An 18566-nucleotide genomic window follows, 5' to 3' on the forward strand; every position below is an offset into this window, starting at 1 on the left:
ATTATTTACTACATAATTACATTATAATTAAACAACGTTAGAGATTTTGGAATAACATTCGATGATAAATTTATCTATTAGTCTATTGTATATACAATTAATCATTAGAATCATGACATAATGTATGATGTCTGTAATTGTTTTATGGGTGTTATGATTCTATCAGTTGGAGAAATTTTAGAATATATTAAAAGTAATACAACCAAATAATGCATATATGACATGTGTATTTGGATTTAATATAACTACTATTTATATGATAGTTTTCAAAATAAACGCACACATGTCATAATATAATTAATTTATTTTTATATGATTGACATAGCATCTCTAATGTATTTTACAATTTCTTGGTTGACCTCACTGTGCATACTTGTGATATATAAAAGTTTTTCTCACATTTTGGGATATGCAGCATTAATTAATACGTTTACCATAACATATGGTATAACAGTGTCCAAGCAACATCTGCTTGATTAAACAAATATGAAAGATGATCAAAACAATAATTTTTTCATTTTGGTTATTTGTTTTAGATTTACCATGAATAGCTGGCGGTCCTCAGCTGCTCTGGCCAACGAAAATAAATCTCCAACGTAGGAATCAATAATATGAAAGCTCAGATTAACTCATTTGTTTGACCATCAAGGTTATCAATTAGCTCAGAAATTCTCTGGGCAATGGCGGGGTTTGCAGGAGCATCATCAAGTCAGGAACAGCACCTCCAGAATCCAAACCCGCCATTGCCGCAGCATCAGCATCAGCAGCAGCGGACAAAGCGCGTTGCCTTCTCTGAAATTCCTGGTAAACGAACAATGTACGAGGACATTCAGGACCCCAACTCCAAAGGGCATCGCTCTTGCCGCTGTTTCACGTGCTGTGCATGGATATGCATAAGCGTCACCGCTTTCCTTATAATCATCTTCGTGTTGGGCTTCGTTGCCGTAGGCATCCTCCGTTCATCTCTGCCCCACATCAACGTCTTAAAAGTCCACTCTTCGAATATAAGCATCTCTGAATCTTCCCGACAGAAGTTTCTAACCATGGAGATCAGTGTTAAACTTGAGTTCGAGAACGAAAATGATAAAATGAGCTTGCACTACGAGAAACTGAGAGTCGAGATCAAAGCCGAAAATGTTAGAATTGGACACACCGCCATTCCAGGGTTTTCCCAAAGGAGTGGAAATGAGACCAAAATAGATGTCAACACCACAACTACGAATACTCGAATTGATGATGCAAATGCCGAGATATTAAAATTGAGATACAGACAGAAGGCCATGTTGGTTGATCTGTTCATGACTGGGGATGTTGGTTTTAGTTTCGGAGGGTTGAACATCAAGGGCTTGCCTTTCGAGGTTAATTGCCAAAAAGTTAATGAAGCTTATATTAAATCTGATGATCCACCTAAGTGCTATACTAAGCTTCTTTCTTTCAGGGGATTGTGATTTTTCATTAATTTCTGGTTAACTACTTTTTCCATGATTAATTGCAACAAGCATCTGTAAATTGATGGAGGAGATCGAAGCTGAGGTCACAACAGTATTTACCCCGATCGATTATGAAGATGAAATTTTTTTTTTTCTTGGTTATATATTTATATAGGAGGTTTTTATTTATTGTGTGACAAGGGCAATGGCACTACTGGCAGCCATGTGATTTATTCTTTTTTTTTTTTTTATTTTGTACTGATTAAATTATTTACCAAATACTAGCTTTTGTAATTAGTTTTGTATCGGAATCTTCCTTGTTTAATGAAGTAGAAAATTGTTTTAATTTATTACTTGTACTTAGTCTGCTTTGTAAGGAAATATTATGCTGGCGGATCCAAATCAGCCAGCTGATTATTACTCAGCATTACCATGAAGCTAATTTGCCAAGATTTGAGCAGCTTCATTACAAGATGGTATAAGATGAACATCAACAGAGTTCTTTTAAGCTATTAATTAGATATATACTTGAAGCGAAGTTCTTTGGTGTTTATTATAATGATTATTTGGAATATATAACTATAATCCAAGATCTTGGAATGGATACTTACACACACACCAATGAGAGTTCTCGCACTTTAATAAAATACAGGAACATTATTTACTATCTTTTGTATTGGTGTAATATTGTAATAATATAATAGGCATTACACCGTTATGCCATATATATAGAGTACTGATCTTATTCAAAATTTTAAATTTTGTAGAAGTTCACCAAAGATATAGAGTATATAGTTTAATAGAATAATAACATTATAATATACGAGCTGAGAGCAGAAGGATTATTAAGTATACACGTGAATCCAATGAAAGTTTGTAAACATTTGTAGCCCAAATGCATGTGTACCTTGAATATAACATTGAAAATATTGCTCAACATCAACACGAGTTTTGAGATAAAGGCTACAGTTTAATCCCATGTTCGGGCCCAGTCACAACGGGTTTGGAGAAATAAGGCCCAAGTCCACACCTCACATAAAGGCTGGGCTTAAGCCTTGCGGGCCCAGTCGGACAAGGCCGAGGCTTGGGCTCCTAAGCATTTTTTTAAGGCTAGTGAATTTCAATTGGAGCCGTTGGATTGAAATCTAATGACTCTTAAAATCTACAAATGGTGAGTCCTACCATATGTAAATTTTAAAGTAAAAAAAAAAGTCATTTTATTCAAATTCAATATATATGGTAAAAGTTATTTACAACCCTAAGGTTTGTTTAAATAGTCACATAAATTCCTCTAATTTTCTAAATGAGCACACAAACCCTTTTCTCATTATTATACACTTGATTATTGTCAAAACATTTTAAATAAATACAAATACAGTTCTAAGATAAAAATAATAAATAAAATAGCATATACTAACAAACAAAATATAATAAATAAAATATCACAGAATAACAAACAAAATAAAAAAATAAATTTAATAAATGAATTATCATATAGATGTCATGAAATTATTTTTAATATTAGGCTATTATTAGCATGTCCTAACAGATTTTATTAATAACTAAATCCATTAATTCAAAAATTAATTTTAAAATTTATGCTAATATTAACATGGTATAAAAAAATTATGAATAAAATGTATAACATAGATTTTGCAAATTATTTTGAATGTTAAATACAATTATTTTAATATCAATAATCGGTGAAATATATTTTATTAACATTTAAAAATTTAATATACAAAATAATTTATAATTTATTTTGTAAAAATTCACATTATTTAAATTATATTATATTTTTTATAAAAATTTATTTAGAGTTGATTTTTAGGTTTCTATAATCCAAGGGTATAATATTAGTGCTATAATCTTGGAATTGATGCTAGGAATGACAAACAATGTAAATGGTAAAAATTTGATAGTATTTACCGTTTACAGGCTGTGTGTTTTAATTTATTAGTTTACTCACATATACAACCACTTCTATCAGGGATTCGGGTGTATGGCTGTGAATTGAACACATGGAAGAAATTTAATTGTATGTAAATCAATGAGACTAAGCAGGTGGCTTAAGACCAAGTTAAAATGACATACTACGCATCAAATTAATGGGGTGATTCAATTATTAATTTTAATTTGATCGACTTTAAGGGAAGTAAGTAATCGCTTGATTGACAAGCAATGAGGGGTTTCTCCGGTCTCCAACTTTAGTGCATAATTGTTTTCTCACATGCTTACTCTTCGAGGGACCCATTAACACGCCTTTGCTTCACCTTCAAGCCAAAAGAATAAACATGTATAATATATTTTTATTACAATTGTTCAACGTTTATTTTAAATTTTTTAACATGTTTTTCTATTCTTGTTTGCAACTGCTTTTAATTAACTATATATCTGTTTTATATATACCTTTTTCACCTGAGATATTTGTTCGATAAAATATTCTCAAAGCCCTTCTCATAAACATAGTCTTTAGAATAAAGACTTGTACAAAATATATACGGAGAAGAATCCATGATTGGAAAATTAAAAATTAAAGACATATAACATAGAGCAAATAAAACATTCATATATATATATATATATATATATATATATATATATATATATTTTTTTTTTTTTTTAAAGTCATGCAACAGCTCCTTGTCTCGAGATCAGAACCATCGGTTGCGAGTTCTGGTTCAAGCTCTTCTGGTGAAGCTGAACCGTTCATTTTCCTTGGAGATGAAAATGAAGATGACTGCTTGGAAATATTTTCTCCATTAAAGCATTCTTAAAGCCTTTTGTAATCTTTAGCACTTTGTAATTATTTGAATGTAAAAAAAAAAAAAAAAGTCTCTATACTGGTATTAGAGCTTGAAGGAGCCACTGCACCAATGATTCCAAAACAACTTGAGCCTAATACATAGTTGCAAAATGTGACTCAATATTCTGATGGTAAAGTCAAACTATCCTTTAGGAGATCTACTTCATCTAGATTCTCTGATAAGGATTCATGCTCAAGTATTCCTTCATTGGAAATGAAATTTTCAAAAATTCCTTCCGTTATAAATCTCCCTTTTCAACCTTTAAAAAGTCAACCTAGGTTTTCCACTTCAGATATACCTAGTTCTTCTATACATACTGTTGACTATACAACTAGTGTTCCTCATCCCATTTACACTAGCCGTCAACATGAACAAAGCCAGGAAGAGAAGGAACCTTCTCCTCCAACTTCTCCTACATTTTTTGCTGTCACAGAAAATATAATTAGTGTCATAGAAAAAGATTTTGAATTGGATAAAACTCTTCTTCAAAATGATTTTTATTCAGACACTAATAAAGAAAAAAGACTTTGGTTTTTCAAACATTTCTTAAACCAAAGAAAAGAAATCCAGCAAGTTTATTATGACTTTGAAAATTTGCATAAAGTTCATATATTATTTTTTGATTGGTTTGAAATGTATGCATCGGACAACAATATTACTTATCCTTTTAAAGAATCAAATCCCATTACTGTTAGAAAGAAAATCATTGAATGAAATCTTTCTGATAGTGATAGAACTATAGGATCTGAACACTCGCCTCTTAGGAGTCTAACCATTGATCATGGTGAACCTCCTATTCAGATAAAAGCCTCACCTTATAAAATCCATAAACCTAAAGATTCAGAAACAGATTTAGATAGCATTATTCAACAAAATAATTTCTGTAATGCCAATCTAAATATAATAGGAAAACAATTGACTAGGATAGAAAACCAATTCCAGAAGTCAACCATAGATGTTTCCCCTGTTACATCAAAATCGGATTTTGACAAAAAGCTTAAGGAGCCTATTTTCAAACCTTTTCAGGTTCCGAAAACTAGTCAAAAGCTTATTCAAGAGTCAAAATCAGATTTTGCTAAAACTATTAGAGAATAACTAGATAGAATAGAAGCTTCTTCTTCCTCGTCTATTAAAATCCAAATAGCCCCTGACAGTGCCCAATCTAGTAAGATTGGTGTACTAGAACAAGACAATGTTTCTATAGCCTCTTCAGATATAGAAGCATTTAAAGAAGAACATGTTTCTAAAGCCAATAAAATCCATTGGAAATTAGCCCTACCTACTGTCAAGTCTCCACCTGACTTGGCCATAGACAACAGACCTGCAGCATTAAACCAATCACGATTTAATGCATCCTCTGTCTATGAGTGGAATATTGATGGTATGTCTGAATACATATTCTAGGATTGTTGCAACAAATGACCATGGCAGCCAATACTTATAAAACCCAGTCAGAAACTTCTGACAAAGCCATTGCAGAAATTCTCATTGCTGGTTTTATTGGTCAACTCAAAGGTTGGTGGGATCATCTTATCACAAAACAACAATAATTAGATATCCTTAATGCCATTCAAATTGATGAGGATGGGACACCCATTCTTGATGAATTCAATAGCCCAATTCAGGATGCAGTTGCTACCCTGATTCTGACCATATCCCTTCATTTCATAGGTGATCCTTCACACCTTAGAGATAAAAATGCTGAGTTACTACACAACCTAAGATGTAAGAAGCTTAGTGAATTCCAAAGCTATAAAAACACTTTCTTTACCAGACTCTTTCTTAGGGATGATGCAAATCATATAACTTGGAAGAAAAAATTCCTTGCAGGATTACCTATCCTCTTAGGAGAAAATGTTAGAAATTCCATCAAAGCTCTTTATGATAACCGTATTCCTTATGACGAACTCACCTATAGTTAATTAGTCAGTTTTATCAATAAAGAAGGTTTAAAGATTTGTCAAGATTTGAAACTTCAGAAGCGTCTAAAATGAGAACTTAAAAAGTCTAAGCAAGAATTAGGCAGTTTCTGCAAATAATTCAATTATGATCTCTTTAAAGCCTCCACTTCTAAAGATTGTAATGGTAAATGTTCTTCAAAACGTTACAAGAAACATTACAAATCTAAAGGCCACAGGAAACCCTTCCATAACTTTAGAGAACCTTTCCATAAGAAACCTTCGAAGTCTTATAGGAAATCTCATTTCTCTAAAAAGAAAACCTCTAAAGATACGACAAAAACCCCTTTTAACTACAAAGAAGCCACATGTTATAAATGTGGAAAGAAAGGCCACACTGTAAAATTTTGTCGAATGAGCAGAAAGTTCCATGAGCTTGGACTTGATGAAGAAATATTTTCTAAAATAGCTCCTTTGCTTCTTGAGTCTTCTGACTCTGAGTCTTCCATGACGGGAGATAGTGAGCCTCTACAGATTGATGAATTAATTGACTCAGATACATCTGTATCCAGTGATAGTGATTCTGACACAGAATCCTACTTAAAGAAGATTAATGTGTTGACTAAGGAACAAGAAACTTTTCTTGAATTAGTTAAACACATTTCTGATCCAAATCTCCAAAAAGAATACCTCGATAAACTTTTGAAAACACTAGAACTTAATAAAGCAGAAACTTCCAAAGCCCCTACCATTAAAAAGAATACATATGATCTCTCAGAAATCCTTGATAAAAAGAAAATAAAGAAAACAACTCTTAATGTTCAGGATCTTCAAAAAGAAATAAAAGAAATTAAGCTTGAAATAAAAGACTTAAAAGAAAAACAAAGAAATGATTCAAAAATCATCCAACTTCTGTTACAAAAACAGTTAGAAGATAATTCTGATAAAGAAATTGAGTCTGATGGTGAAAATGAACAAAACCTTGAAAACATTGAATTCATACCCAATGATTTCCTCTTTGTTCTTAAACAAATCACCACTCGAAAATATTTGATTAAAATCACCTTAATTCTTTCTAAAGACTTTGAGATTGACACCATTGCCCTTTTTGATACCGGTGCTGATTTAAACTGCATTAAAAAAGATATTGTCCCTAAAAGATTTCATGAAAAAACAAATGAAAGACTCTCAGCCGCCAATAATTCAAAATTGAAAGTCAAATCTAAAGTTGATGCCTCAGTGCATAATAATGGTTTTGAATTTAGGACTTCATTTCTTCTAACAAATGATATCCATCATACTGTTATACTATGAACTCTCTTCATTAATCTTATCACTCCTTATACTGTCAATTATGATAGTATCTCTTTTAAAGCAAAAACCAAAAACTTGTTTTTCCTTTTATTGAAAAACCAAAAACAAGAAATTTAAATATTGTTAAAGCCTGTTCTGTTTACCAGAACTAAATCAATGTCCTTCTCAAATCTAAACAAAATGACTTGATTTGTTTAAAAAAAGATTTGAGTTTACAAAGAATTGAAAACCAATTACAAAATGAATTTGTAAAAAGAAAAATCTTTGATTTTAAAGACCTCGTTGAAAAAGAAATATGTGCAGATTTACCATCTACATTTTGGAACAGAAAACAACATTTAGTTGATTTACCTTATGAGAACTCTTTTGATAAAAAACAAATACCTACAAAAACCCGTCCAATCCAGATGAACATGGAATTGGAGCAACATTGCAGAGATGAGATAAAAGATTTAGAATAAAAAAGGCTCATTGCAAAATCTAGGTCTCCCTGATCTTGCGCCGCTTTCTATGTTAACAAAAACTCTGAAATAGAAAGAGGAACACTTAGACTTATAATAAATTATAAACCCTTAAATAAAGCATTAAAATGGATTAGGTATCTTATACCTAATAAAAAGGATTTGCTCCAGAAATTACATTCTGCATTCATTTTTTAAAAATTTGATATGAAGTCTGAATTTTGGCAAATTCAAATTCATCCCAAAGACTGTTATAAAACTGCTTTTACTGTTCCTTTTGGACAGTATGAATGGACTGTCATGCCATTCGGATTAAAGAATGCACCTTCAGAATTTCAAAGAATTATGAATGATATTTATAATCCTTTTTCTGAATTTTGCATTGTCTACATTGATGATGTGTTGATCTTTTCCCAAACGATCGATCAACATTTCAAACATCTAAAGACTTTCTACCTTGCCACTAGGAAGACTGGTTTAGCCATTTCTAGTTCTAAAGTTTCTTTGTTTCAAACAAAGATTAGATTTCTAGGACATTACATTTTCAAAGGAATTATTACACCTATTGAGCGATCTCTTGTTTTCGCTGACAAATTTCCTGATAAAATCCTTGACAAAACCCAATTGCAAAGATTTTTAGGCAGTTTAAATTATGTTCTTGATTTTTTTCCTAACATTAACAGAATGTCAAAACCTTTACATGACAGATTAAAAAAGAAACCTTTTAAAATTATTTTGGTATATCGGCTGGAAAACAGAACGTGTGAGATATTGATATGTTCTAAGTCAGATCTGGTCTCAAAGGCAGATTAAGTTCTGCATTGATCTGGTAACAACGCCACGTATTGATTTAATTCATTAATTAAAATTTATAAACATAAATCCTACTTAATTTACATCCATCTTTCGATCCTATTTCCTACTGATATATATATATATAGTAAGTTTTTAATAAAAAATCCTTAAACATATTAAAATCAAGAATAAGTTAAAAAATAAAAAAATATAAATTTTAATAGAGTGATGATACAACCACAAACTCTTGTATAAATTTATCTTGTATAAATTTATCTTGTATAAACTGATATGGATTTAATTAATTGGTTGAATGAAAATATAAAATAATTAAAATAAATCATGTGGGTCAAGAGATATTTAATTCAACCAATTTTATCATGCCACATAAATTTATACAAAATAAATTTATATAAGAATTTGTGATTATATCATTACTCATTTTAATATAATAGACCATATTAAAATACGTGTTCTTCACCTTTTAACTTACACACAAATACACCGCAATAGAAGTCCCTGATTCGAACATGTATACACAGACACGAAAGTCGTATATATATATATATATATATATATTTTCAGATTCCCTTTAAACGTACAGAGTTACACATCACTATTGACTAGTCTTTTCAACTTTTCATACACTTGTGAAAGAGCCCGACAACATTGTTGATCTTTTAAATTTGGACCCAAAAACCAGCTCGAAAGTCCAAACACAAAACGGGTTCCAAAATTTTTATCTTTCGAATTTCCCTTTAAATACATAGACTTACACAACATTATTGACCAGTCTTTTCAATTTTTCACATACTTGTGAAGGAGTCCGACAACATTTTTAATTTCTTAATTTTAGACCAAAAAACCAGCTCCAAACACATAACGCGGGTTTCAATAATTTTGTTCGAATTTCAGCCTAAAGATATCAGTTTTCAAAGGAAAGAAATCCGTTCTAAACAAATAATTTACTGGAGAAATCTACTTTTATATGTGTAATACAGGCAAGGGTTAAAAATACCATTTCTCCCTAAATTAACACTCTTTTCATTTGAATCTTTAATTTTAAATTATTTTTACACTCTGAAAAATCTTCAGAAGTTGACGGCAAAAAAAAAAAAAAAAATCCTTTGCACTCTCCTTGCCTCATCTTTCACATAAATAATAGGTGGTAAATTTTTTTAAATTTTGTTATCTCTATTTTTCTCTCCAAACTTTCTCTCTCTAAAAAACTCAAAACACTAGATCCCAATATAATTAGTCTGAAAAAAAATGAAAAATAGATTATTTAAAAGTTTTATAAACTAATTGAATAGATGAGTCATAAATTAAACAAAAAATAGATTGATGATAAATCTGTTGCAACAAGGGGAAAAATAAGCATACATGTGGAAGCAAAAGAGAAGAAAGAGAGAGAAAATATAAATGGGTTCATTATATCCGTATTTCTCCTTGAATATAATTTCCATGGGAAAGAGATTTTATCAATATATCCAAGGGGTGGCAAAAGCACCACTCAAAAGAAAAAAAAAATCTAACAATTTGGGAGTGCAGTGATGACTTGCATAATTTTTGGGTGCACGCTGTAATTTGTAAATTATTATGAGTGTTGAGGGAATTAACCCAAAAATAAATGTCAAGTTTTAGGGATAGTTTGGAATTACGGTGGTTGATGAAATAAGCTGTTTCAACTGGGTGAATGAAATAAGTTGCTAATTCAAAAAGTAGTTTGGTATTTGATAAAATGTGTTGTTGCAATTGTTATGAATTTAAAAAGCAAAATAAAAACGTTGTTTTATTATATAATAACTCAAATAAATATAGGTCTAAATTGTGTTTTATTTATATATTAGGATTTATAGAAAAGTACGACATAAATGTTTTTTCTTATTAAAATATAAAGGTTATAATAGAAAATTTAAAAATAAGTGGTGATTTATTTAATAAATTGCTTATAAAAAATAAACTCTTACTGCTTTCAAAAGGTACTGTGAAAATAAAGAAACTTATGAAATAAGTAGTTTTTAAGAAAATTTAACAAAATACTATTTTGTTAAAATGTACGAAATAAGCAGTTTAAAACATTTAAACCTTAATCCTAAATGGGCCATAGTTTCAAAAATATTTTTATCACTATTGTCATTGATGTGTAATAAAATCAAACTTAATGATTTTTTTTTAACTGGTACAATCTATACATATTGGGAATCTAGATGCATACATTTTTCTAATTGATAAAATCTATATATACGGTATATATACGACAAAATTGGATATATTTGGATCTTTAAAAATATATTATATATAATTCAACTCGTAAATCTATCGAGACTTGTTTAAAAATCTACTCTCACTAATAATATTAAATAAAAAATAATTTTTATTTCACATATTTGTGAAAGGGAGAAAAGATCTTATAAATATTCGAATTAAAATGTTGAGAACACCAACTCAAAATGGAGTTAAATGTTCATTTTCACGCTAGGTAATATTGAAAACAATGACCTTATGAATATCATAACCAAATCTACTAAGTAGAAATATCCTCAAATCACCACAGTTAATGTTAAGGACAACTCTATCCTTCAACTAAAATTTATCATTATGAGAAAATAGTGATCCTCTAATATTAAAATATACATGTGATATATCAATCAGGATATGTGTAGGTGCCCAAATTTGTACAGTCCAATTCTGTTGTGACGCGTGCTCAATATTTTTAAATATTAAAAATGCACAAAAAAAAATTAAGGAAAAAGGAAAAGTAAATTCTCAAACCTCAAAAAAGAGTCCACTTTTAAAAGAAAAGAGTCAAAAAAAAAAAAACGAAGGACTAATCCGACATTTCTGGACATGACGAATTTGGTGCAGCTTCACATATTGACAGATCACATGAGCCAAACTCAGAAGCTTCCTCAAATTCCAAGCACTAGCAAGCACTTCATATAGAGTGTGAGTGCCGAATGGGAGAGTGGAGAAGACTTGGAAAATAAAAAGGGCGATGACTTTGGGGTGGTTCAATACAATTAAAAAATAAAAAAATATATAGAGAGAAAACTATTTACTATCCACCCACACATTTGATACGTCAATTGAGGCAGCTGGATTCATTGCCCCGCCCTTACGTTGACCCATTCACGCACCACTGGTGGGTAATTTTTAAAAATCTCCCATGAATTTTGGGTTTATTGTAAGTAGATGGTGAGAATTTATTTATTTGTAAAAAATCTCCTACAGTCAGTTAATTTTAACATTGACTGTTAGTTGACTGTACAAAAAAAATATTACTTTTAACAACAATTTATAGACTGATATAACTAAAAAAAAAATTAAAATTGTTGGCGCGAAAAGCACAAATCTTATTTTTTGATAATTTTATCCTTGTCAATTCCAAAGATTTACAATATCATAGGTAAAAATTATGACTTTTATTTTCAAGTTTTTAATTTTATCTTTCTTGTAGGAACTTTAAGGAAATATCAATAATTTAAAGAGGATTTTTCAAATTTTTAATTCTATCTTTCTTGTAGAAACTTTAAGGAAATATCAATAATTTAAAGAGGGTAAAATAACCAACAATTTTAATTTTTTTTTAGTTATATCAGTTTACAAACTGTTGTTAAGGGTAATATTGTCTTTGTACAGTCAACTAACGGTCAATGTTAAAATTAACTGACGGTAGAAGGTTTTTTACAAATAAATAAATTCTCGCCATCTACTTGCAACAAGTCTAAACCTCAGTGGAGGTTTTTAAAAATTACCCCACCACTCGTCACTGGTCACTACATGACCGCGAGACAAGACCGAGACCAAAATTAAACTTCCATCTTGTTTTCTAAGTCAAATTAAACTTCTTGGATAATGGCTAATTATTATTGTTGTTGTTGTTTATACATGTATATATAATTTTCTTTTTTCCTTTTTTTTTTTTGCTAAACAAGGATATCTTTACTTTAGTAAAATAAAAATGATAAATGAAAAATATAAATTTTAATATATTAAATTTTTTTTATTTTAATAACATCTTCACTTTAATTAAAAAGAATTATATATATATTGTGTAAATATAAATGCAAATATTTTTTTTGTACGGACACTGTATTAAATTATATAATTTAATTGTAAGTGTAAATATACTACTAAATCATATAATTTTATAATAAATTAAACTCTACTAAATTATAAAAAATAATAATAAAGGAGAAATATAATAAATATCCGCTTGTTTGGTTTAAACAAAATTTAAGGAGGAGAGAAAAAGAAAGGAGAGGAGGGAAAAAAAATAAAGATAAAAAAATTTTATGGAATAAAAATTAAATTGATCCTCCTTTTACTCATTTTCTTTCTCACTCTCTTTCCTATTTCTGTCATCCCCAACCATTTTTTCCAACCATGAGCTAGGTGTACCCCTCAAAAAAAATAATAATAATAGAGGCGCCGCACCTTATAATTTATAAATACACACACACAGACACGGGGGCAATTTGTCTCCTCCCAATTTCAGTTTGCAGTTCTCTCTAGCTCTTTAATTTCTATTCCTTGATCACTTGCTCTCAAATCTCTTTCCCGCCAAAATCTGCTGCGGTTTTGGCCTTGTTCATGTCTCCAAAATCCGACATGATCATCAAGTTCACTGAACACGTGGTCACTACCGATAAGCCCATAATCAGTACTCCAGCACCTCAAAAACTTGTTCGAATCATACTTACCGACGCTGACGCCACCGATTCTTCCAGCGATGATGAACAAGTAATTAACCACGTTCGAAGAGTCAAACGACATGTCAAACAAATCAACCTTAATAATCATCATCGACGACAACACCAACAGCAGCAACGAGGACAACAGAGCAATAAGCTTCAGCATAATAAGAAGATAAAGAGACATGCGCACCAACCGCCGCCGCAAAGTGAAGTCACTCACCGGAAAAAGTTCCGGGGAGTCCGCCGGAGACCATGGGGAAGATGGGCCGCCGAGATCCGAGACCCCAATCGGAGGAAACGCCTCTGGCTTGGCACTTTTGACACTCCTGAAGAAGCTGCCTCTGTTTATGATCAAGCTGCTGTCAAGCTTAAAGGCGCTAACGCCGTTACAAACTTCCCCAACCCCGTTTTAACGGGAGATGATGTCGTTAACGGTCAACGTCAACGGACAGGCGTTGATTCGTTTGACTCCTCTGACATTAGCTCTCTGTCGTCGCCAACATCTGTACTCCGTTACGACGAGTTCACGCCGTTTGATAGCTGTTTGTGTTACGGTGACGGCGATGGGGACGTTTTCGGTTTCGGGTGTGAAGTGCCGTTATGTCCGCCAGATTTGATGCTGTCAGGAACATCGCTGAGCGAGGACGCATTCGGTGAGTTTGACGTTAACGATTTTTTAGTGGAAGTCTAGTGGTTGCATAGAGCGCACGTGTCGTGTTATACTCGTGAGGACTTGTTAGTGATTCAAGATTTTTATGGGGACTTGTTGGTAATTGAATATTCTCAGTTGAGTGTAATTATTGTCAGTAATAGATTTGGAAAAGTATTAGGCAATTTTGATTGAATATGTAACACTTTTTAGTAAACTTTTCATGATTGTTGTAATATTAATGTAATTTTTATATAGATGTAATTGTACCAATTATTATCATATGGATATAATTGTGCCAATTATTATTTTAAGAGTAATGATACAGCCACAAACTCTTGTACAAACTTATTTTGTACAAACTGACGTGGCATTAATTCATTAGTTGAATGAAAATATAAATTAATAAAAACAAATCATGTGGGCCAAATGATATTTAATTCAACCAATCTTATCATGCCACATCAGTTTGTACAAAATAAATTTGTACAAGAGTTTGTGGCTGTATCATTACTCTTATTTTAAAGATATTGACAAGTAGAATGGGATTATGGAGTCTGTTTGAGGAATTCTTTAAACATCACGCTTAGACTAAAAAGAAAATAGATTTTTATTATTTTAGTTAAAGTATTTAATTTCTTTTATAGCCGAATCCAATAATGACTTATTATTTCTACATATAGTGGGAATAAATAAAACAAAATACAATGGACTCTTAGACGAGGGATACTGCATAATAGTAGATAGTAATAGTGGATAATAAATTTTCTTAAAAAAATAAATTAAATTAATGATTTTACTAGAAACATATTTATTTTTATAAAAAAAAATTACTGGTGGATTCTCGTTTTGTGGATCTTCGAATGAATCTTCGGCAGCATACATGGAGCCCCTAAAATAGAAACCACGTGGTAGAAAAGGCTTCCCTTGATAAATCCATTCGTTTCATTATTGCCAATGAGGTTGGCTTTTGTCGCATATTTTGGGCTCCACTCCTTTTCTATAAGATAGATCCACTGATATTTTATTCCATTTTATTATTATAACAATAGTCGTCGTCGTTGTTATTATTATTTCGTAATTTTGATCTCAAATCATGATTTTGATTGAAAGTAAACAATTATTTGTGTACCATAACAGTCCTGAGTGTTTTTTTTCAGTTACTTTATTTCAAATAAGAGGAGTGCCAGCAACAGTCGCTTATGCGAGCAACTGTTGCACTCGCTGCTTCCTTGGATGACGTGTTTCTTAGAGCGTGAACAAATGTGTCAATTCCATAAATTAGAAAAGCACTCATATTTTATTTTTTTTACACCCTCTACTTGAGGTACAAAAATTACAACGCTACCCTTGCATTCTTATCAATCACAGTTATGCTGGTTGATGACCACAACAGCTCATCAACTTTGGTTAATTGGTTCGTTGATTAAATTATGCTTCCATCTTTTGCAATTTATTTATTTTTATTAATTATTACACTTATTAGTTTTCACCAAAAGAAATTGCTCTAAATGTTTCACCAAAAGAAATTGCTCTAAATTATCTCAAATTCTGAGCAAAGTCGCAATCCACATTCTTTTTATCATTATTTTCATTAAACCATTTACAATTTAAATTTTTTAAAATAAGATAAAATTATTATAAGATTATGATACATCTAAAAATTTATTTAATATTGCAGAGGTGGATAAATTTTACTGGACAAGAATACATTTCTACAATCATTTTTTAACCCTCTTTAGAATACTATTAACAGAGAGATTGTATTTAATTCAAAAGTGACTTACTTTTTATTCAAAAAATAGAGAAAAAGTAGGTAAGAGAATAAAATTTTGAGGGACTAATGATAAGGACAATCACTATCATTTTTTATTTTTATCTAATACTCTCCTTATCATTTAGTCTCTCAAAATTTTCTTCTCTCACTTGCTATTTCTATATTTTTATATATGAAAAAAAAAGTAAGTTTCTTTTGAATTAAATACAGTCTCATAAAATCTATCCCTAATTAATCATTATTAGGACCTTTGTAATATTAAATAAATTTGTAGACATCATAATCTTATAATAATTTTATCTTATTTTAAAAAATTTAAATTGTTAAATACTTTAACTAAAATAATGGTTAAAAAAAGAATTGGGGGTTGGGGCTGTGGTCAAAATTTGAGATAATTAATAATTTTTTTTGTGAAAACTAATCAGTGTAAAATTAATAAAAAAATTGAAAAACAAAAACTGCGAAGGATGTCTTGATGAGCTGTTGTGGTCGCCAGCGTAACTGTGAATGCTAAGAAGATCAGGGTAGCGTTGTAATTTTCTTAGCTCAAGTGGAGGGTGTAAAAAAATAAAATATGAGTGCTTTTCTAATTTAATGAACTGACACATTTGTTCACACTCTAAGACACGTGTCGTTCAGAGAGCCAGCGAGTGCAACAGTCGCTTGCATAAGCGACTGTTGGTAGCACTCCTCTTCAAATAAAAACTATTGTATTCGATCAAATCCAAACTCAAAGGTAACAATATAAATGTGAAGCAAAATATTTTATTCATGCAATACAATGAGAACAATATAAAGTAAATTTAGACAGTACGATTGCTACTTGGTTTAAAATTATTTGAGACATGAATCTGAAAGACACTTTCGTATGAGCAATAGTTGAACTTTATTAATAAGCCAGAGAATAATGGTATGTTTACAAAATTAGAATATAAAATTTTTATCTTAAATGATCTTTGTGAAATTGTCTTATTAATAACAATATTAAAAGTCAACTATTACTAAATATATGATAATTATAAATTGGTGACATATCATTTAAAATATAATTTTTTTATCCGACTTTGTAAAGCATATCATTACTATGTAATTTGATTACAAGTTGGTAGTTTTTTTTTTTTTTTTTGAGTGGCGATCATCTTTTTCCTTACCTTATTCTTGATGTCGAGAGTATGACTCTCCCATCTATAGTATGTAAATACATTTTTTTTAAAATAACTATATATTAGAATTTTGATAAATTAATAGCCTTGGGATCATGAAAAATTGATTAATTTTGGTCAATATTAATATATCAATAAATTAATAATTATTAATTTATAAAAATAATATCACGTTCATAATAGGTTTTTTTTTTATGAAGTATAAAGGTAGTATAATTAGAGAATTTAGTGATTTTGTGGAGCTGTTTGATACGTTTTTTATTTAATCTTGGTTGAGTGAATCAGTCATTTGATATTCCTTCGGTTAGATTGTATGATTAGGATCAAGATTACAAGATAACTCATCAAAGGAGACTTTTTAGAGATAATATATTAAGCTGATCTCTCTCTTATTTCTCTTAACACGGCACATAAAATACAACAATAACTTATCATCTGAAAGGTGTGAGGAAAATGATAATTAATAATTGATTAAATGCAAAAAGCATAATGTCAATTTGTCAAAGAAAATCATAAACATATCATATATATTTAATTTCAAATTAATTAATTATTAATTTATGTATTAATTGGGTCCTATAAAAAAACTTCTTTTTAAAATTTTATCTAATAAATTTATTAAATTATTAATTTAATGGTGTTGGGCCCAAATCGAGATCAACAAAAATTACTTTTTGATTAAAGTTATCAAACTATTATTTAATTAAAATTATTAATTAATCAAACATTAATTTAACGGAATTCTATTGTATCTTTATCTTTTAGTTGGTGTATCATGCTCTACAAATTACACTACAGTAGTGATGAGTGAAGTTCTATGCTACTATATATTAAACCAGAAATAATGTGTGCAGAATCTAAATTGGATTAGGCTATTGGGGAGTAGGGGGATCGAAATCAACAGGAGGCTGGCGGCTGCATAGAGATGACAATAATGGAAGCAAAGTCCCTATGCTCTTTGCTATTCGCATGCGCTCATAATGATGAATCAAATTTTGGCCTCTAAAATTAAATTTTGAAGTAACTGTGAACAGTGAACCGGCGGCTGCCAAAAAGCAGAACGATGAAAAGTCAAAGAGAATTGAGGGATTTAGTGGACCCCACGGTTGGTAACCAAACAAATACGACTACGATGATTTGCCACGTTCCACCACCAGCCTACAAACGACACCCGCCCTCCACTATCACCATTTTCTATTCTTAATTCTTATGAAAAAGTATTTTAAACTTACTTTACTAAAAAAATTTAAAGACAATGATATTGAGCCATTAAGAAAATATAATCAACGTAGAAATAATAATATTGCAGCATAATATTATAGCCAGGGCGGCTCAATCATATTTTAGGCCTTAAGCGAATTATTTTAATTAGGTTTTTCAAATAATTTGAGGTAAAAAGTATGTATTAATTTTATTGAAATTTTATTTATTTAAAATCAATTGCTCTAGCTTTTGAGATGTAAAATTATTAATCAAATTTTTATATTCTAATTTTCCTAATATATATTTCTCAATAGACAATATAGTTAACCTATTTAATATTTCCTATAACATAGATGATCTTAAATAAGT

General features: G+C 30.3%; 2 protein-coding genes across 2 annotated transcripts; both read left to right on the forward strand.

Moving 5' to 3' along the window:
• Positions 1-680: 680 nt before the first annotated feature.
• LOC107176304 (uncharacterized) lies at positions 681-1448 on the forward strand. Its single transcript, XM_015528595.1, has one exon. It carries the CDS (start codon positions 681-683, stop codon positions 1446-1448), a length of 768 nt encoding a protein of 255 aa, XP_015384081.1.
• An 11601-nt stretch (positions 1449-13049) lies between these two features.
• Positions 13050-14368, forward strand: LOC102622695 (pathogenesis-related genes transcriptional activator PTI6-like). Its single transcript, XM_006464892.3, has one exon. The coding sequence runs from the start codon at positions 13302-13304 to the stop codon at positions 14094-14096; it is 795 nt and encodes a 264-aa protein (XP_006464955.1). The 5' UTR covers positions 13050-13301; the 3' UTR covers positions 14097-14368.
• Positions 14369-18566: the final 4198 nt, after the last annotated feature.

This window comes from Citrus sinensis, chromosome 7, assembly GCF_022201045.2.
Source record: "Citrus sinensis cultivar Valencia sweet orange chromosome 7, DVS_A1.0, whole genome shotgun sequence".
NCBI lineage: Eukaryota > Viridiplantae > Streptophyta > Magnoliopsida > Sapindales > Rutaceae > Citrus > Citrus sinensis.

Bases quoted from the DNA above. Each gene is read 5' to 3' on its own strand.
- LOC107176304 (XM_015528595.1), top strand. From the start codon at position 681: ATGGCGGGGTTTGCAGGAGCATCATCAAGTCAGGAACAGCACCTCCAG.
- LOC102622695 (XM_006464892.3), top strand. From the start codon at position 13,302: ATGTCTCCAAAATCCGACATGATCATCAAGTTCACTGAACACGTGGTC.